Source organism: Tyto alba, unplaced genomic scaffold, assembly GCF_018691265.1.
Source record: "Tyto alba isolate M040663 unplaced genomic scaffold, T.alba_DEE_v4.0 Super-Scaffold_13, whole genome shotgun sequence".
In the NCBI taxonomy this organism is placed as follows: Eukaryota; Metazoa; Chordata; class Aves; order Strigiformes; family Tytonidae; genus Tyto; species Tyto alba.
In genome coordinates this window covers 82,186-103,364 of record NW_024881275.1, presented here as the reverse complement: position 1 = coordinate 103,364, position 21,179 = coordinate 82,186, and the positions used below count along the sequence as shown (strand labels likewise).

The window sequence follows — 21,179 nt, the reverse complement described above, 5'->3', positions numbered from 1 at the left end:
CTGAACTTAAGAAAAATTGAGGTTGGGGCCTTGCATCTGTAATAAATATAACATTAAACAGAGCCCATGAAAAGGTTTTGCATCAACTGCTGATTCATGCAGCTTTCCTGGACAATCTGCATCACGTTTCCCTTTCTACCAGTGCCCCTGAATGGTGTTTTCAAAGCAATCCACACAGGAAGCAGAACTTAATTATAAAATAATTTAAGCCATACTTCTCTTTCCTGAGGATGAAAAGTTGCATCCACTAACAAGAGAAATCAGAGTTTTATGCCAAACTACCAAATGTATTAGATTTGTACCTGTATGTGGTGGAACTGAACACGTGGTTTTCTTCCCTCTGATTATTCTAAGATTCAGAAGCCTGGGGAACATTTTTCCAGAAAGTTATGAGACATTTCATTTCTAAATAGCATTTTTCATTGCTCATGTTTTGATTATGTCACAGCTGTCCTAAAAAAAAAAAAAAAAAAAAGGCTTCTGCCTGGGGAAACATTTCAAAACTATTTTGAAGCTTCCAACCAATTGCTGCTTGCCTGCCAAGCTGCTTCTATGAAGAATCAAAGCTCTTGGAGCTTATCCTATTTATGAGCTGAACCCGTGAACCCATCTACATGTCCCATGATCCAGATAATTGCTCTGGAATTGCTGGGCTTAAAGATCCAGAAAGCTGTGTCTGTTGAAGAAGAATGACTAAGATCTTGTGAAGGAACACAAACCTTCATATTTCACATATCTAAAAAATTGAACTTAGTAGGGCTTCCTAGCCATGTTTGAGTGCCTGTGTGCTGCAGGTTTTTGGTTCCATGAGCTGTTTAGGAACAGCTCAAGTTCCTTGACATTCTGCCTGCCATTCTGCAGGCTAAAGCTGCAGGCAAGGCACACCTTTAATCTTCAGCCTTCTCTGTGTGGTTGGCCATGCCATTCTGCTGCTGCCACCCAGCCCAGTTGTCTGATGATGTTTGATCCATCAAATGTCATTAAGAATTATGTGACTGAAACTACTTTAGAATCAGAGAATGGTTTGGGTTGGCAGGAAACTTTACAGGTCATGTAGTCCAACTCCCCTGCAATAAGCAGGGACCTCTTCAGCTAGATCAGGTTACTCAGAGCCCTGTCCAACTTGACCTTGAATGTTTCTGGGGATGAGGCATCTACAACCTCTCTGGGCAACCTGTTCCAGTGTCTCACCACCCCCGTTGTCTTCCTTACACCTAGTGTGAATCTGCTCGCTTTTAGTTTCAAACCATTACGCCTTGCCCTGTTGCTACAGGCCCTACTAAAAAGCCTGTCCCCATCTTTCTTATAATCCCCCTTTAAGCACTGAAAGTCTGCAATAAGGTCTTGCCAGAGCCTTCTCTTCTCCAGGATGCAAACCCAACTCTCTCAGCCTTTCCTTATAGGAGGTGTTCCATCTCTCTGATCAGTTTTGTGGCCTCCTCTGGACCTGCTCCAACAAGCTCATGTCTGTCTTGTACTGCAGACCCCAGAGCTGAACACAGTACTGCAGGTGGGGTCTCATCAGAGCAGACCAGATGGGTAGAATCACCTCCCTCTGACCTGCTGGCCATGCTTCTTTTTATCTTACCCAGGATACCTTCTTAAAATACAACACAACCTGTGTGACCAGAGGAAGACAGAGTAGCTCAGAGGACAAAAGAAGTGAGAAAAACATGTTGCAGAGGTGGTCACACTGGAGTCCACCCAGAGAAATGGCACTCATGAGGAGGGTGAGTGTCCGTCCAAGCCTTTCTGTGTGCACCAGCTCTCTCTCTCCCCAGTTGGAAGACCTGTCTGGAAGGACAGGCTGTAGGTTGAGTCAGGGCATCTCTCTGAATCTCTCCTGTAGGGTGCCTGCCTCTGTGTGCTTAAGAAGGGCACGTCCTGCCTCATTACAGCTCACCCTGACACTCTTGCTAATAGCCAGCTTCTTAAGTGTGGACAGCAAACCAGGCCAAGAGACAGCACAGAGAAGCTCCAAAGCCTGCTCTGCAAGCACCCCTCACCAAGCTGTTTTTAAGGAAATGCTGTTAGACCCCTTAGCAAGGAATGGATAAATGAACCCATGAAGCAGAAAAGCTCAAATAAATGACAGCCAAACTACAGTCCACCATTTGCCTTAGAACTTCTGTCTTCCTTCTTTCATCTTTGACAATGTGTTTCAATGACAGAAAGATCAAAAAGGAGCCTCCATTTTTTTTATCTGTGCTAGAAGACAAAAAGGAGAGAGTGTGACAAGAGAAACATTTATGTTAATGACGTAAGTGACCAGAAAACATTCGTCCTGAAGGTTTAAACTCTCTCAAACTGTGCAGACAGGTAGCATAATATTCTGTTACATGCTCTAATTCTACTGGAGTAGCAATTACCTCTTAAAGTGACACAGACAAATGATACAAATGATGTCCCCCTTCTGGTTCCCTTCAACATAAAGGTCAGTGCATTAAACCTTTTGAAGACATCAGAAATCATGTTCAACCACCATAGGCAGAACATGCTGTGGTTATGTGTAACAGTTTTTGGGGGATCACGTTTCCTGTTAGCTCTGTCTCTTCATGTCCTAGAGCACACGTAAATGGATAGCAAGTCTGAAATATTTACCTTGAGGCTCTGGCATTGCTTTTTAGCATTTTTTTTTCACTTCCTACTCAATCTTTTAGGGCTGGTTTCACCACCTGGCGTACAAACCAGCACAGGGTGCCAAGCAGCAGCTTGTGCAGCTCCATAAGCAGCAGAGCCACTTGTTGACAGGGCCACATTCTGCTCCTCCCAAGTTTAAGGGGAAACAGCAGGAAGATAAATCTTCCTCTGGAATGTCAAGAGTTCCAGGGTACCCTGCGCCCCTTTTGCTGTAGTTCCAGACCACAGCAGAACAATAGGACTGACTAAAGGGTGATAAAACAGACCTGGAGTATTGAAGACATCCTTGGGATGCCTGAATTAAGAACTGATGGGTGATTTTAAACTCTCTGACCTCACATGGGCTGACTGAGGCAGATTCCAACACAACTGGTCAAATAACATTGCTTTCAGCATTGTCTCTCTCAGAAAAGAAAGATCACAGCTTGGGAATATTAACTTTGGTGATAAAAAGCTGGTCTGCACACACAGGAAGAGCTTCAAGTCACAGGAGATCCCTAGTGACACCCTCAGAGCCATGAGCCCCTGCCCAGTTCCTCCCAGTCCCAGGGGAGCTCAGCCCCATGGGTTGGGGGACACCCACCCCCTCTCAAGAACCTCACAGACCCAGGGGTCACTGCCAGGGGTACAGGACATGCTATGGGGTACAAGAGAAGAGCATTCTGGGATTGCACAAGGCTTATTACAGGATGTCCAGGGAAGGAACCAAATGTGTAGAAACAGAGTCATTGATGTGGTTTGGGGAGAACAAACATGGGAAAACAGAGGGATAAGGGAATAAAAAGCGCCAGCAGCACATAAATGGTCTTCTGGTCAGAATGCTTGTCTGGACATGCCCTGTGCTAGGTTAGCAAAGTCTGTCCTGCCACCTTGTTCAACTTTGCTTCTAACAGATTTCCTGAGGGACCTTCTCTGGCATGCATGTGTTTTCATGATGGTCTCGGGCCAGCAAGGGGAGCAGGTTGAGGCTGCTTATGCTGTCTGTGTTTGAGTGAGTGCTTAAGGTGTCTATGTTGATGTGTGTGGCCAGCAAAGTATATATGTGTACCTGTATACCGTAATGTGTGTGTACTGTAATGTGTGTATGTGTGTGCGCATGCACCAGTCCCAGCAGTCTGGCAGAAGCAGACAGGAGAAGCTGGAGCATCACCACTAGCCCCCTCCATGCTGCAGTGTGAGGCTGCTGTGCTGGTCTTCTTTCAGCTCTGGGGCATAGCCACCACAGGTACAGCTTCAGGCTTTCACAGAAGAGCCAGAGGTGGCCTGAGTATTGCATATGGAAGTGACAGGAGAAGCAGAAGAACCCCTTGTCAGAGGTGTGCTCCCTCTGGGAGGAGCAAACTTAGCCCTGCTGCCTGAGTGCTAACCTGTCTGCCAACGCAGGCAGTGAGGAAGGGGGTGGACTAAAGTCACTGGGATAGGGCTGGCAGGCTGCTAGCCTGGGGATGCATGGTGGGATGGTGACCTCTGATGGTAAAGGAAATCCCGTCACAGAAAGCCAGCCTCTGGTTTTCTGTGCCAGTCTGGACCCTAAGGTGCTGAGCCCTAGATGTCCAGACATTCGGCAATCATGCAAGGGTCCCAGGGCAGAGGCCAGACCAGTGCTCTGAGTGAGCACTGTCCTGCTGTTCCTTCTCCTCTATTACACATCAAGGACTGCCCCTCTGCCCCAGGTCTCCACCAAGCAGGAAGTAGCTGGTGAAGCTTCTGGGGAGATACAACCCCCATCAAAATGGATGAGGGAGATAGGTAAAATCATGACACTGCTGTGAAGTGGGAGACTTCCAGCCCAAGGTGCCCTAAGGACTCAGCCATTCGTGTGGTTGGCACTGTCTCTTCACGTTGCATCTCTCTGGGCACCACTGCACCTCTTCACTGTGTCCACAGCAAAGTGTAAATAAGAGGAGGGCTGAATCTTCCTGTCCTGGAGCTGTTCAGCTGTGTTTTAACAGCAATATACGTTGCTGGAGTGTTTGCTTTGGTGTGGTTTTGCTCCTTTTTATTGCCTAGCTTACATAACCCTCAGGATACCCTGTGAACCTGAATGCTGCCTTATTTCTTGTTATTTGCTCTGCAGAAGAGTAACATCTCTCCCACAGTCCTAGCATCAGCTACGGTGGTCACTCTCCCCAGCAGTACTATGCTGAATGTAGCATCTAGAGTCTCCTACCTTGTTCCTAGAAGAGGTCAGTATGATGTACTTTTTTAAATCTTTCTCTGCTTAAGCTCCTTACCATTTTGCTTCCCTTTTGGATTAGCCATCCAGTTGACAGCTCTGCTACAGCACAGTGTTACAAGGAGCTGATATAGCTTCCATTTTGGAGTCGATCATTCAATTGAGTTATCTGTGCCAGAGCATCTTCCCCCTTGTACAGTCATGAGGAGTCCTGCTGGAAAGGAGTGATGGGCACGGCTGATGTTCCTAGCCTTAAATAGCTGCCATTAACTGCAGTCCATGACAGAACTTCTGTCTGGAATTAGTTGAAAGGAAAAGACTTCAGACCTGGTGAAGTCAGAGGTGGAGCTCTAACCTTGTACAGTCACGTGCCTATCTTACAGACTTTCCCCCCAGTGAGATGGGGATGATGTTACCTGCCTCAGAACTGAGGAGAGGGAATGAATGGATGGAAGACCACGTCATCTCTGCATGTCTGTTACTGTAGCCCTGGACAGTATGACTCCTGTGTGAGCCATGGGTGCTGATCTTGCTATACAGCTGTCCCAGACACCATGTGCAATAGCTGCATTTAGCTGCACACCATTTGAGTAGGCTGTCATGCTTTAGGCCCAGCTGCACTCACTCACTCCTCCCCTCTGGGGGGATGGGGAGGAGAAAATATATCAAAAGGCTTGGGGATTGAGACAAGGACAGGGAGGGCTCACTCACCAGTTATCATCACAGGGAAAAGGCAGACTTAGCTTTGGAAAAAAAAACACATAAATTTAATTTGAACACCACCACCGCTAATTTACCAACCAAATCAGAAGATAGTGAGAAATATAACCACATCTTAAAAGCACCTTCCCCTCACGCCTCCCTTCTTCCCAGGCTCAGCTTTGCTCCTGATTTCTCTCCCTCCTTCCCCCCTAGTGGTGCAGGGGAATGGGGAATAGGGGTTGTAGTCAGTTTGTCACCCATTGTCTCCGTCACTCCTTCCTCCTCAAGGGGAGGACTCCTTGCACTCTTCCCCTGCTCCAGAGTGGGCTCCCTCCCACAAGAGGCAGTCCTTCATGAACTTTCTCTGGCATGAGTCCTTTCAATGGGCTGTAGCTCTTCATGAACTGCTCCAGCATGGGTCCCTCCCCTGGGCTGCAGTCATCCCAGCAACAGACTGCTCCAGCTCGGGCTTCCCACAAAGACCCAGCGTTCTTCAGGCACAGCCACCCGTTCCAGTGTGGGGTGCTCCATGGGCTGCAGGTTGGCATCTGCTCCACTGTGGACCTCCACGAGCTGTAGGACACAGCCTGCCCTCTCACCATGGGCTGCAGGGGAGTCTCTGCTCTGGCCTACCTCCCCCACCCCTCCTCCTTTCTTCCACTGACCTTGGTGTTTGCAGAGGTGTCTCCCTCATAACTGGCACTCCTCCTCTCAGGTTCCTCTTCTTAAATACATCATCACAGAGGTGCAGTCACTGTTGCTAATTGGCTCAGCCTTGGCCAAAGTCAGGTCTGACTTGGAGCTGGGGGAGCTTCTAGAAGCTTCTCACAGGAACCACCCCTGGAGCCCATCTCTGATACCAAAACTCCACCACACTCAAACTAAATACATAGACAAACTTGCTGGAAACTTGCAGAATCCTATATAATAGCCCCTGCATTCTTTCCTGACCTTCAAACCAGAGGCTGAAGATCCAGGCTGGAGAACAGAGGAAATAAAGGGGAAAGTTGTTCACTAGTGGCTGTCCCAAAAGAAAGCAGCCTGTGGACTGAATTGGCAGACCAAGCTTCACAGGCAATACTGCCAGGGCAGTCCTGTTTGGGAACATCTGCTTCTTTATGAGAGAGACCTGCCTTGCATTAAATGAACCATCCTACACCAGCCTAACTCAGTCAGTCAGTCTTTGCCCTGAGTAAGCCTGGGTTAGATACCTGTATCTTTTCACACACCTGTGTAGCACTGCCTGCAGTAGATGCATCAGTCCTAGACCCAACACACACCTGGTCTTTAGCCACATCTGGTTTTAGACCAGATGAACTAAGAGCAGTGAGTATGGATGCTAGGGAGCCAATGCACTGAGCATCAGACTCCAGCAGCAAGGGCCATGCACATTATTTGTACATCCATGCACTAGGAGAGATGGCATCTCCTTCTACACCAGGCCTGAGAAGCTGGGAGGCATCAGTAGCATGGTTGGAACTGCCCCTTCAGCTTGACTTGGCAGTCACGTTAATTTGCTTTTCAGACTGGTTTGATAAACCCCAGAAAATGTATCAGTCCGACTGTGTGGAGCCCACAGAGAGAGACTACAGAATGGCAAGCTGAAATTTATTAGCCAAAGAAAAAGTCTTTTTGTTTGCACAAAGGCAAATGCTGCCATTAGTGTATGTATCAATATTGATTCTTTTGATGGGGTGAAAGGTTCAACATGGTAGGTAGCACCAAGGTTCCAGCACTATCTACATTGCCGCTCCCCTGTGTTTCTGCAAGGCTTCCCCTGGGCTTCTAAAATGCCTTTGATATGCATCTGTGATAAATGTCCTGATCCAACTCCAGAAGTGGAGTTTTCTGGCACTTCTCTGATCTTACTGGTAGATGCTCAAGGGACAAGGGTAGGCTAATGCTGCCTTGCCTAAGGGAAAGGCATGCTGTCCTTCAGATGACTGATGATCCATCTCCATCATGTAGGAACAGCCCTGGAGAAACACCCCATAACAGTTCATGGAGGGCGACTTCACAAAACATCTTGATCAAGGAGGATCAAGCCATCTTGGCAAGTTCCTTTTCCCAATAAACTTGCCTGGGATCTCAAAAAGGGTAATCAGGGCAGATTTCATTTCTAAGCACTATTTCTTGCCTGTCCTCTGCACTAGCTATGTCTTACCCCAGTGCTAGTGCCAGTACTTCATGGGAGGAGAACTCCTGGGCCAAGAAGTCTGAGTTTTCACTAGTGTGTCCTAGCTTGGGTCCCCAGGCAGCCTTGCCCAGCCAGCCCCTCTTCCCTGCATTTCCCACCCAGCATGCAGCCTTGTCAGTTTCACCTGGAGCCTCTGTTCCTTGGCGACAGAGCTTGTTTGCACCTAGATCCTGCAGTTTTCCAGAGAGCTTCCACCCACCCACAGTGATGGCAAGAAGCAGCCAGAACCAACGCTCCTCACTCAGGTACAAACAAGTCATCCAAATCACAGACACAGGGGAATGTTGCTTTATTTATTGTGCAAACAGGGGGATGCCTGGACCTGGGCCTGCTTCTTGGTGATTTTGTCATTTTGGTAGAGGCAGACAGATCATGCCTATTCTTGGTACGTGAAATGCACCGTGGCTTATGTGGACCTTAACTGGTTGACGTGTGGAATGGTCTCCTTGCTAGGTTGGTATGTAAACCAGTGCAAATTCATATTCTGTGTCACCTTGTCAATCTTTTCTCAGCAAGGCTGGAAAAAGCTCAACTTGTTTTTAAACATTAGGAAGTAATAGGCAGCTGCCAAAGCCATCACACCTAGAAGGTGCAGCTACATGGTAACAGTGCAAAGCTCAGTCCCTTCACCTGAGTGTTCTCAAGTCTGTAGGGTAAACAACGTGCCTTCACCCTCATCCTCCTGACCAGGACAGTAGGTTTGATATCCATGCTATGGCCAAAACAAAAGGTTCAGTTTAAGATTCTGATCTAACAATGGTAATGAAACACAGGGCTGCTTGGCTACTTCTTCCATGTAGCACTGGTCACAACATTTGCGTACCTTGGTACTCCCTTTCCTGTTTCTTGACCCTCCTTCTTGCAATCCTTGTACTTCATCTGTCTGTACCAGTCTGCTCCCAAAGGAACAACTGACTTCTATTTTTTCCCCATTGGTATCATGATTTTTTTTTTTTTTTTAACATCTGTGTCCAGTTCAGTATTTCTGATACTGTTACCAGGTAATCTTGGCATGATGTGCTATTATTGACAGTTACTGAGGAACTGCTGGCCTTGCCCCAGAAGGACCTCGGTGCTTCTTTCCAGTTACCTGTGAAGTTTGGCCCTTCCTCACATCACTGCTCCATAATCACTTGGGAAATCTAGATGCTCCTTGTGGCATTATCTGCAACTTTTGTCAGCTTTTCACACTGTTACCTGCCATACGCAGACATTTCACATACCAAGTTGTGCAGTTGTCCATGCTCTGTTCAGAGACCTTAACCTCAAGCCAGTGCCTGGTCAGTGGCTAGTAATCTGCCTGTAGCCCCAGGAAATGAACGGCAAAATTCTCATGTAATTATAGGACTGAATAAAACTAAGGACATGGTATGAGCTCTCAAAACTACATAGTTCGGAGTTTTGAGGGAATTCTGGAAAATTGCCACAAATATTTCAAGGACAGCTCAGGAAGTTGTTCATCCTGTTGTCAAAACCAAAGCTTTCTGTTCCTTGCCAGTCACTCCAGACCTGAAGTCTCCTATGTTTCTAATGTGGATGTCTCCCAAATAAAAAGTTTCTCACACTCCCACCTCACAAAAGGACAAGGAGAATGGGGTGGCTCCAGTGAAATAACTTGTGGCAGCAAATTTCCAGTCAATGTCCTGACAGAGTCCTTGCTCACATTGCTTCTTAACAGCATTTTTTTTGTCTTCTTACTCCAGTCACTTTTCAATACTGTTTCATGTTTGATTCAGCTTTGCCCAGATTTGCTCAAGCTCCTTTATCTTCTCCAGAGCAATGCTTGGGAAAACAGCATAACTTCTGCTTTTAAAATTGTCCTGGTTTTGGCTGGGATTGAGTTAATTTTTCTTCTCAGTAGCTAGAATAGTGTTGCATTTTTGATTCAGTATGGGATGTGGTATGAGAAGGATGTTGGTAATATACTGATGGTTTTAGTTGTTGCTAAGAAATCCAGGACTTTTCAACTTCCCATGTCCTGCTAGTGTGCAGGTACACAAGAAGCTGGGAGGGAGCACGGCCAGAGCACCAGACCCAAATTGGCCAATGGCATATTCCATATCATAAAATGTCTTGCTAAGTATATAGAGGAGGGTTGGCTGGGAAGCTCGCTCTCCCTTCTGGGATTGCAGTTTTGGAATTTTCTCTCCTCTGGAACCGCTAGCCAGGAACAGGCTGGGCATTGTTTGATGGGTGGTGAGCAATTGCATTGTGCATTATTATTTTGTATATTCTATTATTAACATTATTATTATTTCAATTATTACATTGTTTTTATCTCAACCTATGAGTCTCCTTACCTTTACCCCTCCAAATCTCCCCCCCATCCTCTGAGATGGGGGAGGGTGAGTGAGTGGCTGTGTGGTATTTGGCTGCTGTCTGGGATTAAACCATGACAGACATACAAACCAAGACTGGGAGTCTTGAAATATAGGATGAGACTTCTTGCTTTCCTGCCAAGATGGGCTTTGTACCTGCCAATCTGTTTCTGCTAGCAAAGACCAGAGAAAGCCACTATTCAGAATGAAACCTTGAGCAAATCAACAAGATTTCCTGGAAGCCAGCAGAACAAGGCTAGTTTGTCATCTGCAGATGTGGGCAGCTCTATTGTATTTTCCTCCAGAGCCTTGCTGTAAAGCTCTCTGGAAGGCAGCCTTACAACTTCTGTGACCAGAAGTTGCCCCTTCATTTGCACTGAGGATTGGGATTTAATGTCCTGTAAATATGCTGGAAGTAGGGTGGTATGGGAACATTCATCCTTTGCCATCCTTCGCAAAGTCAAGAAGGGCCCTTAAGGTAGCACAGAAAGCAGAAAAGCTCCCCCAGCCAGTGGGAGAAGCAATTAGCCCTGTTAATCACTGGCACAATTAAAACAGCTGCTCTGTAATTGGCTTTGCCTCAGGTCATAGACAGCTTAGCTGAGAGAAATCTGGGGTTTTTTTAATTATCTGCATGCTGTGCATTGCCTGGTCCCAAGTAGCATAGGCAGAGCAGGGTGGGCTGCAGAACCCAGACATATTATGGGGCTGGTGGAGAGTCACGAGACACTCCCTGTTTGATCATCTCCAGGCACCACTAGCACCTGTGTGCATCTCTGACAGCATTCCTGTCATTTGAGGAGTGCATCTGAAAACATTGCCTTGCCACCTGCCTGCTATGGGCAGGAGATACAGAGTTTGGCTGGCTGAAGCCTGCATGGTGCAGACAGAGTTCCAGAGGACTGTGTGCACAGTTCTCTGGGTAAGCCTGGTCTCAGGCCTGAAACAGCTCCTGTCCCTAAAAAAAGGGCACAATTCAAGTCAGCATTCGTGGTCATCCATTATCCTGACTGAAACTCATCCACAGCTCATCTTCTTGTGAACTCCAACTCCCAGAGAAGTGGCTTTGTGGTTGACAAGGGGTCTCTCCAAAGCCCAGATCCTTGTCCCTCTCAGTCTCTTTGTACCTGTTAAATATTTCTGGCCTCCAACCATCTTCCTGGGCTTGTTTGGGAATGGGAGTTGCCTTTGTTCAAGACTTTGCATGATGGGTTTCTGTGCTGGGGTGAAGGCTCCTGTGTACTAAATGAAGCAGCACAGATAAGTCAGTTACTTGCTGAAGCATTAACAAACTCTGCAGATCAGCAGTGATACCAGAGACAACGGTGCATATTTCAGGAAAGCTAGTAGAGCCAGATGCACATTGACTCACAGTCACATGAATTCTTGACTCCAATTAGAGAAATACAGATATCTATTAAGTCTAATTGTAAATAGATTGCCCAGAATGAAAACACTTGGCAGAGTTCAGAGACTAAGGCCCTTCATGGTGTGGCTATAACCCTCTCTCCCCTGATATCAAGCACATTAAGACTAGTTTTCACTTCAGGAGTGTGTTCTCATGCACACCTAACAGAGACTGGGAAGCCAGTGGGGTTTGCAGCAGGAGATGCAAACACTCGTCCACAGCTGCTGCGTTTGAGACTGTCATACTGTGGTGTGCTTTGATGTATCGTGAGGTGTGATGTGCAAAAGCAGGCTCTGCTTCATCTGTGTCTATTTCCCATAGACAGAGCTGTACAATGCACTTCTATTCCCAAGACAAGTATCTGGTACCTATTGCTCAGACATTAACTCCAGCCGCTCAGGCCAATCATTAGTCACAGGCCTTGTCAGTAATAGATGTTCCAAGCACTATTACTTGCAACAGAATTGAAAGGCATTGTAGTTTCTCTGTGCCTTACTATGTAGGGCTGTTCTGTGCTTGCTCCCTACTCTCTACCTTCTAAGGGAAGGCACTAGGCAAAGGAGAGAGGTTCCTGCGTAAGTCTCCTCCATGACAGCTATGCTTAACCAGAAGAACTCAAGCTCAACGCACTTGTGCCAGTGTGTTGCCAGCAAAAAGTCTCCCAGAGTTCACATGCACGGGGCAACCAGAACAGGCCACTTCAAGGCTGCTCTGTCTGTAAATCTTAGCCCCAGGGTGGAGAGAGCTGCCCTCCAGCCCTGGAGGAGCAGTGACTCAGGTGTCACAGCTCCTCATCACTGACCCATCCCTGTCCTCTTCGCCACGAGAAACAGCACACTACTGTCTGCAACCTGTCAGGAGCAAAAGAGGCACACGCTGCTGGAGGCAGGACCAGAGGAACTCCTGTCTGCAGGAACCCCGAGTTCCCCGCCCCTGGCCAAACCCTGCGTCTGTACTGTCGGCCTGGCACAAGCAGGTGCAACCACGGCCAGCGCTCCTGACAGCACCTCTGGCTGCCGAAGATGACGCTGCGATCCCTCCAGGAGGAGAAAGGGGCCGCAGCCCAGGCGCGGGCCGCGTTTCCGGGAGGCTCCTCCGCAGCCGGGCGGGACGAGGCCGCGGGCCGCGTTTCCGGGAGGCTCCTCCGCAGCCGGGCGGGACGAGGCCGCGGGCCCGCTTACCAGCTCCTCGCCCCGCTACCGGGGGCCGCGCGAGCCCCGGTCGCCCCGCGGGCAGCGACCGAGACACGGCTCCCCCACCCCTGGCGAGCCGGCCCCGGCGCCCCGCGGCCCCGCCCCCAGCGCCCCGCGGCTCCGCCCCACTCCGGGCCACGGCTTCGCCGAGCTCCGTGCGAATGCGCGACGCGAGGCGGCTTCAGCAGCCGTGCCTGTCCCTCCTCGGGAGCCGTAGCGCGCGGAGGCCGTCGGCATGTTCCGCATCGAGGGCTTGGGGCCCAAGATGGATCCGGAGGAGCTGAAGCGGAAGATGCGCCGCGACGTCCTCACCTCTGTCCGCAACTTCCTCATCTACGTCGCGCTGTTGCGGATCAGTGAGTGCTCTGTTCGGCGCGGCGCGGCGCGGCGCGGGCCGCCGGGCGCGGCGGGGTAGCGGCCTCCCCTTCGCGTCCCGTCGGGGCGTCCGTGCTTCTGGCGGCCTCGCGGCCGCCTCGGTGCCCGCGGAGGCGGCGGGGCAGAGCCGCCACGGCCCGGCGCGGGGCTCCGTGTCCCGGGGGCTGGGCGCGTCCCCGGGGAGCGGGGGAGGCTCGGCATCCCCGCAGCGCCTCAGAGCGCCGGCGGGGCCTGCAGCGCGTGTTGCGCCAACAGCCGCGCTTCTGAGCCTTCTCGAGCAGGAGCGGCCGGGGGCATGCTGTTTGTCTCGTAGGCAGTGCGTTAGTGTGTTGCATCAGAGGCTTGCAACTTTCCCTCCAGGATGCCCTTCTGTCTAGCAAGCAAGACGTCATGTTTGGGTCACTCTTTTTCTTTCCTCCCTCGCCTCCACCCCAACCCGTTCGGTGGTGTCGAGAACAGGACCAAGGCTCTGACGTGCAGCACAAGAAGGCATACCTGATTCCCCCCCATGAATCATGCTGCCTCACTTGTTAAAGCAGTCATGCAGGGAGAAAAGGGACTATGTGGGAGGTAGAGGGTGGCGTTTCACCCAGAATCTGAATATTTTAGATGCCATGTAAGTGTGCAGTAGTTTCATCACAGACTCACTGCAGACTTCTTGTTCTCTTCAGCTGAGTTAAGTCCATGCTGCTTTATTTTCTCTTTTCAGCTCCTTTTATCCTGAAGAAGCTGGACAGTATATGAACACTTAAGAAGACTCAGTATATTAAAACATAAAATGGACTGTCGCTGCTTTCCTCTGTTTTGTTAAATAAATATCGTGCCTGAGGCAACATACGATACTAAATAGTTTAAAAATGTTTCACTTAAACATATCTGACCTGAGAATTGTGGCCTAGTTGGGGTCACAGGGAAGACATCTGTTGTCCCTGCAGGTGAATTTTGGTAACAATACTCCCTGGTATCACCAAGCAATCACTTGTGATGGAACATTTCTTGTACTGTTTAAAAAAAGGTCCATCTCCATTTTGTACAAAATGTGAAGTGCTAGCAAGTTGCTTTGTTACGCAGCTACCTCTAAACTGGCACATGCTATGGCTATCAACCTTGCTGAACTTGTCTGTATAAAAATGAAGTGTTTAATGAACCCAGCTCACAAAAAGTTTGATTTTTAAATAAATGGAATAGCAGTCATGTCACTGAACTCTGATAGTGATTTATTTTTAATAATCATCACTTAAACTAGTGGTTATCTGGTATTGTTTCCCTGGCTCTTGTGTTAATCTTGCTCTCTTCTCCACTTTTAAAATCAACTTGTATTGAGGAAAAGCAAAGGGGAGTGAAAAAGACAAGATGATGCATTTTTCAAGTTGCTACATGTGTAGCAGCTGTGAAACATGAACATGTAGTCAAGACTCCGAGAAATTAAAGGGGGAACTGTGGCTCAGCTTTTTCCAAGAGATCTGTGCCAGTTTTCCCTTCAGTTAGAACTCCCAGGGTCTTGAATTTATGCAACTTAAAGCAGGAACAAGGCCGTATTTCTTCTATGAGCTAGTAACTGAATTTTAGTCACAGCAGACTTTTTACAATGCCTGTGCCTCGTGCCACTACTTACAGTGTTTTAGTCATACTTTGAACTGAGCTCTTTTTACTGTGACAAACTGCTGTATTCTAGTAGTTCAGGAATATTACTTTACTCAGAGGCCACCTGCTGTATTCTTACCTTGTACTGCTTATGCCAATGTCAAACCGGGGTATTTCCTTAGAGAAGCAGCTTGCTTTGTGAAGAGTTCTGATTGTCCTCTCTGAAAGGGATTTCATATGCTTACTAGTATGCATCTGTTTAAGATGACCCTAAACTGAGTTGCTAAAGTAGGAGTTGGGTTTTCAGCCATTTAGGGTTACTTCTCTGTTTGCCTAAGCCTTAAAAGATGTGTGTAGGATTTGACTTGATAGCTACATGCCAGGTCTCCAGAGAGACTTAAATGTTTCTCGGATGTGTACTTGGCTCCTTGAAATAATTCTCATCTCAGGTTAAGGGAGTTCCTGCAGAGCCACTTGCAGCAAAGGCACCACTTGCTCTTTTCTATTGCTCACTTGCTGAGCTGAAAGAAGAATCTGTTCCTGCAGTTTATTGTGCCCTTGGCTAAGAGCATAGTACCTGTATGAACCACGGTGGAAAGAAGAATCTGTTCCTGCAGTTTATTGTGCCCTTGGCTAAGAGCATAGTACCTGTATGAACCACGGTGGAATATTTGCTATGCTTGCCCAGATTTTGTGATCATGAAGTCTTCTATGAAAAGCAAGGGGGAAAAGGTCATTAGGTCAGTTCAGACAGAAGGGGCAGATGTTGGTGGCTGGCATCAGAAGAGAGAGGAATTACAAATAATGGAGAGACTGACCCTTGAAAATTTCTACCCTTCCATTTTGTTGAGAGCTTGAGCTTGCCTGCAGAAAGCTGTTCTTGAGGCACATGTAGGTTTGAAGCTGGAAGAGGGACAGATACAGGAGTGGGGACAAACGCAGGACTGTATATTGTCTCTGCTTCAGGCCTGATGTAAAAAGGCCCCCTGCCAAACTACCCATCCCCAAAACAGGCAGGGGTTGAAAGTGCAGTTCATGAACAGCAGGCTGGAAAACTGGGTATTAATTTGGAAGCATAACCAAATAATTTGGAGACTTCTTACCAGAGCTGACATATGGCTCTGGAGCCTTGGATGCCCACTACAGTCAAGTGAAATAACCCAGTCCTATTTAATTCTCTGGATTTTGCTGAGAAATGAAAGCAAGTATATTCTTGAGCTTAATTACTCTGATATCTTTGTAAAAGGGAACAACCACAATTGAATAAATTGTGGGATTATACTATCCAGTTGACGAATTAATGCAGCAGGTAAATGCACTGAAGGTATAATGTTGGTGGTGGGAGTAATGAAATACATTAAAGAGTTTGGCCCTGCCTGTGCCTGCCAGAATCCTCAGCCATCCTATCCTCTGCCCTGCTATGGAGAATGAGACACCGGTATCCCTTTTGGTCATGGGCCTTTGTGCGGGTCAGAGGTAGTACAGTAGAGTCCTCAGGAAGTACAGGGATGTGAAGGTTTCTAGCAAGGCAATTTCACTTTACTTAAAATCATGCATATGGCACCCATTTTTGTGTGCTTACAAGCACATTTCAAGGCTTAACATGGCTGACCTGATAGCAGTTCTGCATACCGTTAATCTTGGAGAAATGTACTTGCTCAAGGGTGGGTTCAAACTGGCTGTTGGGAGCTGTTAAAGACTCTTCTATGAAGCTGCTTTCAGGCACATCTTGTGACTGGTTTTCTGCAATCTCTGATATACCGAGCAATTGCCTATTTCTCCTTCAGGGAGAGGAGATATGCGGCAGGAGGGTGGCGAGGATGTCAGACTGCAGTCTGGCCAATGACTCCCATCTTAGGAGTTGCCTCTTCATTTCTGTGGCCTATCCTGCTAAGCTACAAGATGTGCTGCTGTGTGGTCTCAGACCTTGGAGAAACAGCTACTCATCTTCCAAGCAGAAGTAGAGTGCCTATGTCAAGTGTAGGGACAGGATAGCAAGAGGAGTAGAGCATAAGTCCTTGTGTACCTCAGAGCTCAGGTTATCCTGTAGGTACCTTTTCTCGGGTGACTTTATGGCTGTTGGCAGTAGGAGGAAGGCACTAATTTTTTTTCACTCACATTTTAGGCTCTTAGTAACAGAATTTTCTTTCTGCTCTGTCTCAGGGACCTCCATCATACCCCTGTGATGCAAGTCCTAGTGTTGGGGCCAGTCTAGGCCTGCATCAAAACTCTCTGTGTGGAATCCTTATCTGTCTGACTACAGTTAATTTGATGCAAGTAAGTTGCAGGCTTACCTGCATAAGGAAATAAGAGTGAAAACAAAGATGTTCCTAAGTCCAGCATGTGACAATATCAGCATGACATTTCCATGCACTCATGCTCCTCAAAGCAGCTATTTCAATGTCTCGGCATTGTCTAAAATAACCTTACCATCATAATAGTTTTGGACCTAAAATACAGAATCTCTGTATGGTTTACCAGCACTAGCCAGGCTTCTATTTGCAAATTCTTCCCAGGCTTATCTCAAGTTTGGGTCTCCTACTCATCTTACAGGGTATTTGTTTTGCTAATGGAGTGCTCTTCCCACTGTGGCATCTGTCTTCCATTTTCTAGTCAGTCCTTGACATTGTCCTGCTCAGCAGCTCTGTGACTTCACCACTGTGCTACGATGCTCAACAGTGTTAGAGCTCAAAGGTGAGGAGTGTGGGACTTGCTAACACTTCAGGGAAAAGGGCATGCAGGGGGGCAAGGAAAACCTCTTAATGCCATTATACAGTATCCCCAGGAAGACATGAATGAATCAGGCAGCCTCCTCAACTGGGTTTAGTTCATAGGTAACAGGAAAGGCAAGAGCAGCACATGGCAGTGCTGTTTAAAATCGGTAGCTTCTGCAGTACAGACCGTGTGAAATCCTGGGATGAATGAATGCAGATTCTGGGGTGCCTCCAGATGGGAAGGGCTGCTACTCCCCTGCACCAGCCTCCTGGCCCTCGCATCACGTTTGAAGTGCCTAGTAGCAGCCTTCTAGTAACTACAAGGAGGTGATCAAGAAGACGGAATCAAGCTTCTCACAGTGGTGCATGGCAGAAGGATGAGAGACGGCAAGCAGAAATTGAAAAAAAGATTTTGACTGGGCATAAGGAAATACTTCTTCCACAAGAAGAAGTCAAGCAGTGGAAAAGGCTGTCCAGAGAGGCCAGGCAGTCCCCATCCTCATAGGTTTTCAAGACCAGGCTGGATAAAACCCTGAATAACATGGTCTGGCTCTTAGCTGACCCTGCTTTGAGCAGGAGGGTCTATACAATTCTGGAGGTCTCTTCCAGCTGAAATTATCCTATTCTGTGAAAATTAAGCAGAATTCTGTCATTTCCATGACATAGATCTGTTAACTGACCAACAAGCTGTGATTTCGTTCCCTAGAGTTGGATGGGTAGCTACACACCAAGCAATTGCAAAGGAAAGCAGTCTATCCCTTCAACTGTGGAGCTGATTTCAGTGACTCATTTGATCAAGATGCCTTCCAAACTGACTCTTGAGATTGGAAATGAAGAAAAATGAGGAAATGGAAAAAGTACTAGTTGCCAAAACTGTGTTCCAGTGGCTGCAGGTACATGAGTTCAGTCAAAATAATTATGACTGAGGAAGATTAGTCATCTCTGCACTTAGTGATGGAAAACAAGCACTCAACTGGAGAACAGCTGGCTATAGACAGGCAGCACAGTGTGTAGAAATATCTGATGTAGTGGAAGGTGTTCCTACCCATGGCACGGGGGGTTGGAACTAGATGAGCTTTAAGGTCCCTTCCAACCCAAACCATTCTATGATTCGATGATGTAGCAGCGTGTCAAAGACACTAGTAAAATAATGAGGAAATTGTGAAGCACTTAGAACTAAGAATTAGCACAGAAGAGTGTTTAGCGTGCAGCTTGTTTTAGATAAAAATACTGGACTGGAAAGTGTAGAAAAGCGCATCTGCAAAACTTGTGTAATGTGTAAGGACTGAAAAGCAGCACAACTTCTCTCTAAATCAGTGTTAAATACAATGCAGCCTTTTTGTTCACAGCCGTGACATCACACTGACAAAGACTAACATGGTTGTATTAGTATGTAACATAAACTGCTTGCAGTGGAAACCAAGTGCTGTTTAAAAGCAAGAGTAATTAATCATTGTAAAGTACACTCATTGTAATATACAATGGTATTTACAGTTATCCCCTAATGTGAAACCAATTACTTCATCATCCAGCCAATTAACTGTTCTTGCACTTCTCCTGCATTTAAGACCTGTTACTAATGCACATTTTTTTGTTACATAGATAACTGTACCATGTAATCGACTCTTTTTTTTTTTTTTTTTTTTTTTTTTTTGTCCACTCCCATGCCTAAATCTTTCCAGCACCTCTCTAGAGGCCCCAATTCTGTCTCCAGAACTCACATTGTCTGCTCCTAGATTCCTGCCAAGACCCTGTGCTTGAATGTACATGTGCTCAGGCAGCCTGGGATCCCCCACACTCTGACTCCCCTGCAGGTCAACTCAACAGTCATTTTGTACATAGCTTCAGAGAGCTACTGGGAATTGTGAGTACTTGCACAGGACACAAGCCCCTGTGAAATACCCACAGCATCTGAGGGTTGTCTATGTTAAACCACTTTAAAGGTGTATGTGACCCATTGCCCACACTGGTACTGCCTTAAAATGGCTGCTATGTAAAACAATGCTGAAAAAACTCTTGCAAGAAGTCTCACATAAGTACAAAAGCTGCTACTAATCGTGCAGAATTAAATACTTTCTCTTTGACCTCTTTGCCCTAGACCCACAGCATCTACCCTTGCCAGCATCCCTACCTTTTACTAACCAAATTCTACATCATATTTCTCCACCATGGCCAGTGTCGGGGAGCTAGCCCATGAATCATATATCTCAAATTGGAAGGGACCCATAAGGATCACCAAGTACAACTCTCTGCTCCTCGAAGGACTACCTAAAACTAAACCATATAACTAAGAGTGTTGTCCAGACACTCCTTGAACTCTGACAGAGTTGGTGTCGTGACCCTGGGGACCCTGTTCCAGCTCCCTGCTTCTTGTGCACTTGCACACAGGCAGGACATGGGGAGTTGGAGAGCCCTTGAAATCTCAGCAGCAGCTAAAACCATCAGTGTGCTATCAGCATTCTTCTCATACCAAATCCAATGCTGAATCCAAAACACAGCACTATTCTAGTTACCAAAAAGAAACATTAACTATTCCAGCCCAAACCAAGACACATGTGTTTGAACTCATGGTCTCCTGGTTAACCAACACATCCCCCTTAGCTAAAGAAACTGCCTGGACTGGTATTTCTTCCCTGTCTCTCTGTTCTTAGTTGACTGGTGTTTTGGTAACCTAGTTTGTTATGTGGATTCAGCAAACAGTTAACAGTGGCAGCACTTCATCTGTATGTCTCTGACTTTATGTCATTTTCTCAGAATCTACACGTTTTATAGGCAATACGTGCAAGCAGAGACTTCATCAGATAGCCCTCAGTACTTTGGGAGAAAAGTGGTCCAGAGTTGCAAACGTATGTAGTGGGAAATGGATTTCTGTATTTTTTTTTTCATATCCTCAGTTTACTAGAATAGACTCACTGTCCTGTTTCATTTGCAGCAGGCAAGCAGTCATGAAGGACTTCTGCTTGTCTTGCATTACATCTCTAGCTCTCTGCATGTTTATTAGCATAAGCTTTTTTGTTTCTAGATCACATCCACTTCTTGTTCTTAATTTTGCCTGTCTTGGACTTTCCCACATGTAATTTCATCTTTGAATGGAAGCATATTCTGACCCAGATGCACCACAGTGACAGAAGCAGAGGGCATTATGTCTTTTCTAGAAGACAACTCTCCCTTTATATGTTTTTTTTTTTTACATCAAGACAACTCTGCTTTGCATTTCTGCCCTATGGAAGCCAAACCTTTACAACCCAGTAAGTGCCACAGCTTGGCTACATTGCTTTTGCCAATCCTGGGTGCAATACCATCAGCATCTCCAGGAACTTTAAATTTCCAGGGCAATTGACTCCCCACAATTTACCAATTTCCAGAAACAATTCCATGTTTGGGCGTGACAGCATCTATAGCAAAACATTCTTGGAGCACATGTTATGTTGTATATTCAGCAGAGAGGTTGATGATAGGACTCAGACAGGGGGTGATGGTGCTTATTCTTTTGTTATTCAGCTCTTGTGCACACAACATGGCACACCCTGCAGCTGGTGCTTCATGGGGAAAAAGCCAGGCTTCAAGCCAAGTGTCCATCATGACTCTGAAAACACCACTGGCCTGCAGCAGCAGAGGAAAGCTCAAACACAGGCAGCAAGGTCCACACACAGCCCACACACGAGAAGCCTACATGTATGCCAGAGTACTGAGCACAGGGGTGGGAGGAGTGTTGACTGCAGCCCTCCTGTAATAACAGGAGGAAAGCAGCATGGGGGGATTTTCCTCCCACCCCTACACCTGGTGCACCAGCAGTCTGGTGCAGATCGAATGCGCCACACCACTGCATGCACTGTGTGTCCTTACTCTGAGTATGTCATCTTTGTTCTGTC

The 21,179-nt window shown here is 47.1% G+C and overlaps 1 protein-coding gene across 1 annotated transcript; it reads left to right on the top strand.

Moving 5' to 3' along the window:
- Window positions 1–12,583: 12,583 nt before the first annotated feature.
- TOMM5 (translocase of outer mitochondrial membrane 5) lies at window positions 12,584–14,203 on the top strand. Its single transcript, XM_042787866.1, has 2 exons — window positions 12,584–12,990; window positions 13,719–14,203. The coding sequence occupies exons 1-2, from the start codon at window positions 12,870–12,872 to the stop codon at window positions 13,751–13,753; spliced, it is 156 nt and encodes a 51-aa protein (XP_042643800.1). The 5' UTR covers window positions 12,584–12,869; the 3' UTR covers window positions 13,754–14,203.
- Window positions 14,204–21,179: the final 6,976 nt, after the last annotated feature.

Coding starts and splice junctions, on each gene's coding strand:
- TOMM5 (XM_042787866.1), top strand. CDS start 12,870: ATGTTCCGCATCGAGGGCTTGGGGCCCAAGATGGATCCGGAGGAGCTG. Junction 12,991..13,718: donor CGTCGCGCTGTTGCGGATCA/GTGAGTGCTCTG, acceptor TTCTCTTTTCAG/CTCCTTTTATCCTGAAGAAG.